Source organism: Lathyrus oleraceus, chromosome 4 (genome assembly GCF_024323335.1).
Source record: "Lathyrus oleraceus cultivar Zhongwan6 chromosome 4, CAAS_Psat_ZW6_1.0, whole genome shotgun sequence".
Taxonomy (NCBI): domain Eukaryota; kingdom Viridiplantae; phylum Streptophyta; class Magnoliopsida; order Fabales; family Fabaceae; genus Lathyrus; species Lathyrus oleraceus.
Window position 1 is genome coordinate 47,067,764 of NC_066582.1, and position 11,780 is coordinate 47,079,543.

At 34.1% G+C, this 11,780-nt stretch overlaps 2 protein-coding genes across 2 annotated transcripts; both read left to right on the plus strand.

Annotated features, from left to right (window-relative positions):
- The first annotated feature begins 4,898 nt into the window (after positions 1 to 4,898).
- Positions 4,899 to 5,375, plus strand: LOC127135937 (uncharacterized). The gene has a single exon (XM_051062560.1). The coding sequence runs from the start codon at positions 4,899 to 4,901 to the stop codon at positions 5,373 to 5,375; it is 477 nt and encodes a 158-aa protein (XP_050918517.1).
- A 5,107-nt stretch (positions 5,376 to 10,482) lies between these two features.
- On the plus strand, positions 10,483 to 11,335 carry LOC127073157 (cell wall / vacuolar inhibitor of fructosidase 1). Its single transcript, XM_051014278.1, has one exon. The coding sequence runs from the start codon at positions 10,587 to 10,589 to the stop codon at positions 11,133 to 11,135; it is 549 nt and encodes a 182-aa protein (XP_050870235.1). The 5' UTR covers positions 10,483 to 10,586; the 3' UTR covers positions 11,136 to 11,335.
- The last annotated feature ends 445 nt before the right edge of the window (positions 11,336 to 11,780 follow it).

Consider the following 11,780-nt stretch of genomic DNA (forward strand, 5'->3'; position numbering starts at 1 on the left):
AATTGTTATTTTACGTGAACTGAATTAGTGACAAGTAGCTATTCCAAGCAACTCCTTATTCTAGCATACAAGCCTTCAAGAAATCCCCTAAAGGATTGGATAGTCCTATCTGTTTGGCCATCTGTCTACTGATGATAAGCATAACTCAGTTTCAGCTTAGTACCGAACGCCTCTTGCAAACTCTGCCAAAACCTTGACATGAACCTCAGATCTCTATCTGACACAATGCTCGACAGAATACCATCAGACTAACAATCTTCTTAATATACACAGGTCAGGTTCAACATTCCTAACTTCACAATATATTCTCCTTTTCTTTCTAAACAAACAAGCCCCTAACAACTGATCCATCAAATCATCAATCCTTAGAAGTGGATACATGTTCTTTATAATCACATTATTCATCTGTTGATTGTCAACATATAACCTCATACTACCATCTTTATTCTTGACTAGCAACACCAGCGCATCATATAGAGAAACAGTTGGATGAACAAATTTCTTCTCAAGTAGATCTTCAAATTTCTTCTTTAATTCACTCAACTCTGAAGAAAACATTCGATACAGAGCCATCGATACAAGACTAGTACTAGGTACTAAGTCTATAGTAAACTCAACTTCGCGCTCCAACAGCAAATCACTGATATCATCTGGAAACAGTTCTGGAAAATCACACACCATTGGTAACTCATCAATCACAACTTTAATTTCAGCCTTCATAGAAGCTTATATAATAAACATTGTAGCATCATCCTTCACGAATTCATCCACTTTATTAACAGACACGAACAACTTATCACTTGCACCAAACTCTGGAAATGACACCGTCTTGTCGAAATAATTGATATGAACTTCAAATCTCCCTCTTCACCAAACTCAGGAAACAATATTGACTTGTCAAGAAACCAACACTCTTATAAACAGAGGCACGATAAGCCAATTCTCTACGCCTGAAACATCTCAGAGAAGCATAAGTTTCTCCCAAACTTATTTTAGTTCTAATCCTACAAACAAATGATTAGAAAACAAACGATTATCAACAGCGTTTCACACACAGGTTGCGTACCAGGGAATACTCAACATGACAAAACCTGGATGGACGGACTGACCTGCTCTAATACCATAATGTAACACCCTAAACCTCAAACTTATATATTAAGCTCTAGAAGACAATATAAGATTTCACGAATGAAAAATCGTCTAATAAATCAAACATTTAACAAATACGCAGCGAAAATATTAACATCATACAACACCTGTCATCATAGACTCACCTTCACTTAGGGCATCATTGCAACGGTATCAATCTTATTTCAATTAAACAAAACAACATAACTAAGACATTTAGTCTCAACTTCAAAATTTAATAAACTTATGTCAAAATATGGAGTTATCATGATCCACTCTCAACAATTTCAACATAAACTGAATAAAACAATTAAGCTCCAACAAAACATAATAAGCAAACAAACATTCACAACCCCGATGTTACCGGACCAAAATAAGACTTCTAAACAACGATGGAACTAAACAAAGTAAGTCCAGGAGATAACTTCCACTTACTGCAGCAAGCTCTACTCCTGAGTATCTGGAAGATGTCCATGGTGGACAACATGAAGAAAAGGGAGTGAGAAACAATAAACCAATATAAATAGTGTAGAGAATGCTAAGGTAAAGAACACAGAACAAGCACACATTCATCACACAACTGTCAACAACATATTCTCACACCTAATTCATGACAATATGTAATTATTCTCAACCAATCAATCAACATCATAAACAATCAACTACATATGTAATCATGTATACAAATATACTCCATAACTGACTTATTATGCATATGGTACCATTCATGAACACTCAGGTTCATCTCGCTCCTGATCCCCACCATAGGATCACAGTGCACCAAATCATTACTATCACCATATGTAACGGTTCACTAATTCTCATATGGAACCGTCTATTGATGACAAACCTTCATTGCATATATTTAGTCAAAGAATTGGAACAAATAAAGTGAAAGTAAAGTAAATTTGAGGAGGAATGAAGGAAAAATAGCTAAGTATGCATATTGTGGATTTAGTGAAAATTTGAGTGACAAAGGAGCAAAAAAGAGTGAAGCTTTAGAAATAATCACATCCACCACCATGCATGCGATAGGGAATTAAAAGCTGCATTACGCGCGCGATGCAGGGTATCGTACGCACGACAGACACTTTTCTGGGCCTTTTTCTGACGCGTTCTGGTTCATTCAAATGCCTTTAAAATAGGTTTTTTTATCACTTTCACAAGAGTTACGATTTTGAGAGATTGAGCCACGAGTTAGAGACCAAAATTGGTGATATTTGGAGCATTTGAAACCATTGAAGGCCATCCCTTCAAGGGGCTTCTTATGTTATCATTATTTATCAATTATGGTATTTTTAATTACACTATGAGTAACTAAATTCTTCTAGGTTAGGTTCGGTTATGATGAACCTGTTTCTCAATTGTTGGATTTTGTGTTGGTTTGACCATTGTATAAACCTATTGATCTATAATTTTATTCAATAGCTTCTTATTCGTGATGTTGTTTATGTGAGATACTATTTTAATCTGATTTTAGGAACATAGAGAATACTGACCATTAGTCAATGTGTTGGACTTAGGGTAATTGTTGTACTTAAGCTGGTTGAATAGGGATATGAGACCCCGAGTAGTGGCATAAAGAATTAACGTTCTATACATCACTTAACCCTTCTTACGTTGGCGGAATAGGAATAAAAAGCTCATGGTAGTGGTTAGTGAGTTATTTCGTGAAGGATCAACTATAACGCTTTGGTTAATTCGTTGCGAGGTTATATTGATTAGATAATTCATACAGGGCATCAAACGTCAACAAGAGAGGAATAAGGGATTCTACAACACAACCTGACCACTTTTGTGACATTGTTTACTCGTTATTTACTTTTCGCACTAAAACATGAACCCCCCATTTACTATTTTTTCCAAATTGCACACATTTTATCTTGCTTGGAGGCAGTCCTTGTGGATTCGATCTTTTTATTACTTCGACGATATCTGAGCACTTGCCGAGAAGTCATCAAGTTTTTGGTGCCGTTGCTAGGGACTGTTGATTTTTCAACAAGGCAAAGTTTATGAAATTTACTTATTATTTTGTTTTATTTTTTTAGTCTTTTTAATTTTTTGTTTTAATTTCTTGTTTATCATAGTGCTACTGAGGTATTTTCTATTTGTGTATGCGTAGTTCAGGATCACCGGAAGAATACCGGAAGAAAAGCAATTATCATATTCTTTAGACTCTAACGAAGCAGTCGTGGCAGCTGCACAACCCCTTACTATGGGGGACTAATGTAAAAGAACTGATGAAGGGAAAATTTCTAGGGGGTTTGTACCGGTAGACACTTCTAATTTTGATATTAAAATTTTTGTACTTTCAGGTTTAAGAGAAAATCCATTCAACGGGAATGCGATTAGAGACCTATGGGTGCATCTTGCACGCCTATATGAAACAACTTCAATGTGAAAACCTACTGATGCCACTAGAGACTCAGTTAAATTGAGGTTATTTGGGTTGTCGCTTATTGGAAGGGTGAAAGATTGGTTGCTTTGCCTTCTGAATGGAACAATCTGGACTTGGAACCAATTGGACGATATATTCCTTGAAAGATTTTATACTACTACTCAGTTTACCGAGGCCCGAGCAGAAACGGTTAATTTTGAGCAGCAGGAAATTAAGTCACTTTATGACGCTTGGGAAATATTTAAGATTTTGTTGCGCAGATGCCCAAATTAAAACATGAATAATATGGAGCAGATGCAAAATTTCATCAAAGGTCTCAAGAGTCAAACTCTCACGTTATTGGATTCTTTCACAGGAGGTACTATCCGTCAAATGACCGAACCTCAAATAAAAGACCTCATTGAGAAGATGTGTACGAATGAGTACCGTGAAAAAAGTGAAAGGTCGGTTAAGATGGAAACTGTGGGCTCGCCTAAAGGTACATTACCTCTTGATACCCATACCGCTCTTTTAGCTCAAATTGAATTATTGAATAAAAAACTAGCTGAAAGAAGCTTAGGTAGAGCTAAAGTAAGTCAGATTCAAGCACTTGGGTGTGATTTCTATGGAGGATAACATGAAAATGGAAGGTGTTGGTTAGAAGGGAAAATTGAAGAGGTCTAGTTTGTTAGTTTTCAAAAGAACAACCCATATTCCAACACATATAAAAATCGGGTTGGAAAGATCACCCCAATTTTTGTTGGAGTAATAATCAAAATCCAAATGTCAACCAAGGGATGAAACAAAGCCAACAAGCTCCACTCAAAAGGAAGCTATCGTAGTTGGAAGAAACCTTGTAGAATTTCAGTAAAGCCACTCAAAGTAGCTTTAATCAGATAAACATGAACCATAAAGAAATAAGTAGAAACTATGATGCGTTTATAAAAAAATATAGAGATAAAGATTGGTCAATTTTCCAAGCAAATAATTGCTTTGCCAGGCTCAAGTTTAGGATTCACCAGTAACACGATAGACAATACTAAGAGTGAAACATGCAAGGTTGTTGATATAGGTTTAGGGGAAGTTATTGAACAAGGTAAAGATGAGACAACTAAAGAAGGTGTGATTAAAAGAGAGGAGAGTGGAAATCAAGGTTACAAAGAGGAAATAGGAGTCACTCTTGATAAACTCATTGATAAAAACTATCCTTGGAGAAGGCCAAAGAAGCAAATCCTGACTGAACTAAACCCTTATTTATCGGATTATATTAAACCACCATTCCCTATAATTAAGAAGAAATTGGTTCAAGCATATGAAGTAGTGATGTTTGCAAAGTTCAAGGAAATGCTAGCTACTCTCCAAATAAGTTTCGTTCCATGAAATTTTAGAACTCATGCCTAAATTTGTTAAATTTATGAAGCCATTACTAAAGGGGGCGAAAGAGAAAACGGTCAAGGAGCATGTAAACATGACCAAAAAGGATGAAGTGGTAATATCTCCAGCTTTTCCACCAAAATTAAAATATCCAAGTAAGTTTACTATTTCTTACAACATCGGTGAGGTGAATATTCCGCATGCTTTGTGTGATCTTGGATCTTGCATAAATGTCATTCCACTAAAAATGGTAAAAGACTTGAAAGTGGGTGAGATTACACCGAGTAACATGATTCTCACTCTAGTTGACTCATCATTTATTCAACCGATTGGTATTTTACGTGACATGTTAGTACATGTTGAAGGACTAGTATTACCTATGGATTTTGTAGTGTTGGATACAAAAGGAGATTTGGGAGGATCTGTTATTCTCAGAGGACCATTCTTGGCGATCGAGAAAGCAAATATTGATGTAGAACTGGTGAACTCATCTTGAAGTTCAATAAAAATAAAGTTGTTTTCAAGGTGTATGATTGGACACCGTATGTTGAGAATTTGGATACTTTCTAACATCTTGAGGAAAAAAGTATCAATGTAGATAAACGACGAAGAAGAAGTGAAGTGATTGGCGTGAGGTTATCCTTTGCGCATGACATAACATAGAGATGGACCGTCAAGCTATTGACGGAAAAAAGCACTAGATGAGAGGCAACCCATCAATTTTTAATTAGTTTTCATTTTGCATAATTTAGTTTATTTTATTCAAGACCATACCAAAAGGAAGTAGCTAATGAAGAAGAAATTTTCCATGAAGATCTCAATTGTCTTTAATAAAGAAGTTTGTAGTTGTTTATGTATTTGTTCAGATTATAAGTTTAGCACTTTAGCATTGAACAAATGATCCAAAATAAACTTGACCATCACGATAGCAACTAGCAACTTCAAGGCGAATGATGAAAAAAAAATCCACAAACATGTATTAAACCATAAATACCTCATCTAGTAAGGTTTGAACCAAACATTTTCATTATTCACTTTTCTTTCTTTATGAGTGTATCCATGCATTATTATTTTATCTAGTTTGATTTCTTTCTGATTTAGTTATCTGGTTTGAACAACACACACTGAAACATTTTTTTGTTTATAACTTTGAGCCTTTGTAAACCACCCTTTAGTAATAGGTTTATCCATTGCTAAACACTTTGAGCCTTTTGGTGACATAGCCTAAAATTATTAGCCATATTACTTGAAAGATCTTTTATTTCCATCCTTTCTTTGGATTTAGTTATAAGTATAATCTTAGAGAATATGAAAAAGATTAAGTTTGGAGTTTCTCTTGGAACTGAGTAAAGTTTTAAGTTTGGGGTTGGGATACTAGCAAATATGATCCAAAATTTCAAAAAAATTGTTGTGAAAAAGAAGTGGAAAAAGACATTTCTTCAAAAAAAAAGATGAATGAGAAAAGAAAAGAATGATAATATAAGAAGGATGAAAACTCTCTATTACTATCAAAAAAGGAACAAAGAGGTATGATGATAGAAGGAGAACTAGGAACCTAACTCCAAAGATTTAACCTTACTTTCCTAAAAATATCCTATCCTAACATAAGCCAAGTTACAACCTGACAAGTCCTATAATGTGTGTGTTGTGATTTCTATGATGAACTCTATTAGAACACGATCACACTAAGTTTAATTGATTTTGCATGTTGATTGAGAGATCACCTTATCCCTTGAGTGAGTTACAGTGAGCTGAGAGACAGGTTGAGTACTCGTCAATATTGAAGATATTTTTTTCGAATTCGTCGGATAAAAGTTGGGAGCTAGAACCGTGGTTAGGTAAAATAAATATTTAATTTGGTGATGTTTGATTGTTATTATGAGACTTGTTATCTGTCAAAATATGCAGTTGCAGGCGAGTTACTTGAGGACAAGCAACAACTCAAGTTTGGGGTTGTCATGACAGTCTGCCATTGCATATATTTAGTCAGAGAATCGGAGAAAAACAAGTGAAAGTTAACAAAACTTGAGGAAGAATGACGAAAGAATGAAAGAAAAATAGATAAGTATGCAAATTGTGGATTTAAGGAAAATTTAAGTGAAAAAAGAGAAAAAAAGGAATGAAGCTTAGGAAATAATCACATCCATCACCGTGCAGCATCGCACACACGATGTGGCATGAAAAGCTGCATCGCACACGCGATGGTCACTTCTTTGGGCCTTTTTCTGACGCGTTCTGGTCCATTCTGACGCCTTTAAAAGAGGTTTTTCAGCATTTTCATAAGGGTTACGATTTTGGGAGATTGAAGCACGAATTAGAAAGCACAAATGGTGGTTTTTGGAGCATTTGAAGCCATTGAAGACCATCTCTTCAAGGAACTTCTTATGTTATTATTGTTTATCAATTGTGATATTTTTAATTACACTATGAGTAGCTAAATTCTTCTAGGTTAGGTTGTGTTATGATGAACCATTTTCTCAATTGTTGGATTCTATGGTGATTTAACCACTGTATGAACCTATTGTCCTATAATTTTATTCAATTGCTTCTTCTTCGTAATACTTTTTATGTGAGATACTCTTGTAATCTGATTTTGGGCACATATGAAATACTGACCATTAATATATTTGTTAGACCTAAGGATATTGTTGTATTTATGCTGGTTGAATAGGGATATGAGACCTCAAGTAGTGGCATAGAGAATTAACGTTCTACACATCGCCTAGCCCTACTTACGTTGGCGGACTAGGAATAGAAAACTCCTGGTTGTGGTTAGTGAGTTATTTCGTGAGGGATTGGCTATAATGGTTTTGTTGATTCGTCGTGAGATTATAATGATTAGATAATTCATACAGGGCATAAAACATCAACAATTGAGGAATAGGTAATTATATAACACAACCTAACCACTTTTGTGATATTGTTTACTCGTTATTTACTTTTCGCATTAAAACTTGCCCCCCTTTTACTAGTTTTTCCAAATTGCACACATTTTGTCTTGCTTGGAGCCAGTCCCTACGAATTCGATCTTTTTATTACTTCGATAGTATCGGTAAACTTGTAGATAAGTCATCAGCTACTCACTCCCGATCCCCACGATAAAACCAAAACAGACAAAAACTGGACCGAAGTTAGTACACCATGATCCATGACTCTCAACAACATGCATTACGATCAAAAGTTCACCAAAAGGACCACCATACACATCTAACCATTTATGCACCACATCATTAATCATATGCAATAATTAATCAATGTTACGACTTCAATAAACAACAACAAACAACAACAACTCAACAATTGTAATTTCATAGACATTCATTTATGTTACTTCACCAAAACAACACCTCATTATATAAACATAACGATTCACTAATCGATCAAATAAGTCAGCACAAACATTGCCACGGAAGACAATTGATTATAATTCAAACAATTCCCCAAGCACTGCCATGAGGTAGCTATGCGTGTTAGCATTCCAACACTCCGAACGACGTCTCATTTGAACTTACGGAACAAAAGTTACGACCAAAATCGTCAGATAATGCAACAAAATACAAAATAGGAATTTTCACCATTTGGCCTATGACAAATGATTGTCATAAGGTGACAATCGATTGTTAGCAAACACGCTTCGCTATTAACTTCACAAAAAATCAAATTTCTAGACTAGGCAATCAATTGAGGCATTGGTGTAATCGATTACACTATGTATTTTTTTATTTAAAATTTCGACTTGTGCAATCGATTGTCACTGCATTCCCCCCCCCCCCCCCCCCCCCCCCCCCCCAAAAAAAATCTAGTTTTCATCATATAATCTTCATCCATCTCATCCCTAAACTTTCAGACATGTCTTAAACTATTTTTTTTTTCCAAAAATCCATTTATTCAAAAATGTAACTGTAAAATCATCACCAATCATGAATAAAACTCAAGCTTTCACATCCTCATCAATAACAAAACCTCATACATACATATTCATGATCATTCAAACATCGATTCAATCATAACAACACATATAAGCACAAGATCAACCAACCAATTTTCAAAATTTCATCATATAACAAATCATCAACAAAAAACGTAGAATCCAAATGAGATTAAGGATTTCTTATCTCTACCCTATCATGCAATACACCTAAATTGATAGCCATTTCCCCCCTTACCTTATATTTCTAGCAAAAAAAACAAATAATCTTTATGGATCTCTTTCTTCAAGCCATAACTCCCTTTTTCCCTTCAAAAGCTCTTTTTCTCGTTTTGTCTTTTTTCTCAAATTACACATACTGAGAAAAACTAGGCTAATTTTCTCTTAATTCAAATATATATCCTTATGATTTTCTACACAATTCTCTCCAATTACCTCATTAACCCTCAATTTTATTAATCAACACTATTGCCCTAAATCCTAGCTCCCCTCTATTTCTCCTAAAAATTCTCCATATTGGCCCACTTCTATCATTTTACTAATTTATTTAATTAATTCAATTAAAATACTATTTATTCTTAAAATTAATTAAAATTCTAATTAATTATAAACAACTATACCAAACTCTTACTCTCTCCCTATACCTCCACATCAAAAGTAAATAAAAGAAGACTAATTAGAAACAATGCTTCATTTCTACCATGCGCGAGTAGTAAGTAACATTTTCTGTTCAAATTCGATGAGAACATAAATTTGTGAGAATTTGAATTATGTTGTCCATTTTTAGGTAACAAGCAATGTTTTTCCGCTTGAACGCAACTAAATATCTTTTGCTAAATTCGACCAACCAATAAACTTTTGCTACAAAGAATTACGTAACTTTGAGTTCCCCATCGCACCGGGGAATACGTGGGAGCGAGATTAAACGTCTCGTCATGCATCCTAATAAAAAACTTTTTTTAATCTTTTCATTTTTCCTTTCAAAACTTTAATAACTAGAAGAAAGCAAACAACGTACGCTAACAATCATAATCGCAGAGCTGATAAATAATTTATGTTGAGTACAACGTATGTGTGAGGTGTTAATCTCTTTCCCGCACTTAACCGACTCTCAAAATTGAATTTGATTGTGACGATCATATTTTATTCTTTTACGATTTAACCGACATTTTCTCTTTCAAAAATAAACTTATATGACGATTCTATTATATTTCAAGTGTCCGTATGCTCAGATTTTTTTTGCAACGTGACAAGAGATACGAAGGGATCTCGTGATATTGTTTTAGTTGTGAAATTGCTGTCTTTGGGACTGGTTTGAGACTTGATTTAAGGGCATTCTCTTTTTTGTAGTGGGATGACAAACTCTTTATGTTGTATAAGATAGTTCTCTTCTTTTCTTGTAATTGGGTTGGGTACACTTGTACTTGTACTTTTGTTCAATGCATCATTGCTTATAAAAGAAATGTATAAAGTTAGCCACTAGTACTACTTTTACACACAATCATATATATAAAGCAAAATACCTCAATATGGCAGAGATTTGTATATATAATATATGTAACAAGAGATCTGAACCTGAAAAGATGATATGTAGTTGGATATTTTTTAATAAAAGTTATACGATAATAATTTTTTATAGAAAAGTTGATTAAGAAAACCATTACATAAGTGGAAAAATGCGTACAAGAATGAATCTCTAATAACTTTTTCCAACACTATAAAATGGCCTAACACATTTCTTCCAGCTACAATCAATCATTCTCTTTGAGACAATCAACAATGACAAATTTGAAGCCTCTAACTCTTTGCTTATTCCTCCAAGCTATTTTTCTCATAAGTTCAATACAAACAACTTACTCCAGAAGCACTTTCCCATCAAAAGATGAAAAACTATCACTTATAGAAAACACTTGCAAAAAAACACCAAACTACAACATTTGCTTCCAATCTCTCAAAGAAAACTCTGGTAGTTCTGTAGCTGATGTCACAGGACTAGCTCAAATAATGGTGAAAGTGATGAAAGCGAAAGCAAATGATGGGTTGAATAAGATCCACCAGTTACAAAGGGTGAGAAATATTGGAGCTAGAAAAGCTTTGAGTTCTTGTGGTGACAAATACAAAGCAATTTTGGTAGCTGATATACCTCAAGCTATTGAAGCTTTGGAGAAAGGAGATCCAAAATTTGCAGAAGATGGTGCTAATGATGCTGCTAATGAAGCAAGTTATTGTGAGAGTGAGTTTAATGGGAAATCACCACTTACTATACAGAACAATGCTATGCATGATGTTTCAGTTGTTACTGCAGCTATGGTTAGACAGTTACTTTAAGTTAGTTTTATGATTATCTATAAGTTAATTATTATATGTTATGTCTATGGAAATTAATTAGTAGTGTTAATTATGTAAGTGTCTTCTAATCTAATAAAGTTACAGCATCTTCAATGGAGAAATTATATTATAAACTTTGGTATATCAAATGTGTATCTCTGGTGGGGGTTCATTTAATAAATTAATGTTGATGTGGAATAGATAGTTTAGTGTTGAAATCAAATTATATATGATTACTTTGATTTAAATGTATATTTATATCATTTTATTTTATAATTTTGGAATTCTTATTTATCTTTCATCATTTTTAATGATACCATGAGATTTCGTTGATGTTGAAGCTTTTCTAAGCACTAGAATGTTATTTTGTACTGCCTCCAATGTTTGTACTAGGATGTAGTATTTGTATCATACATTTCCTCATTAAGGTGATTCTTTCTCTCAATTTTTTCATCTTCTAGATGATTTGAACTATAATGTACTTTCAAAGGTCCATCTAAAGAGTTATCGCAAGACATGCAATATGTATAAATAAAACTGCTGCTTCTGAATTGCATATTACAGCCATTTGGCTGAGAAAACTAAACATGATTTTTTTTTCAAAGCAAAATTTGCATTAAAATCAAGTACAAGGGGGTGCCTAAC

Coding starts and splice junctions, on each gene's coding strand:
- LOC127135937 (XM_051062560.1), top strand. CDS start 4,899: ATGCCTAAATTTGTTAAATTTATGAAGCCATTACTAAAGGGGGCGAAA.
- LOC127073157 (XM_051014278.1), top strand. CDS start 10,587: ATGACAAATTTGAAGCCTCTAACTCTTTGCTTATTCCTCCAAGCTATT.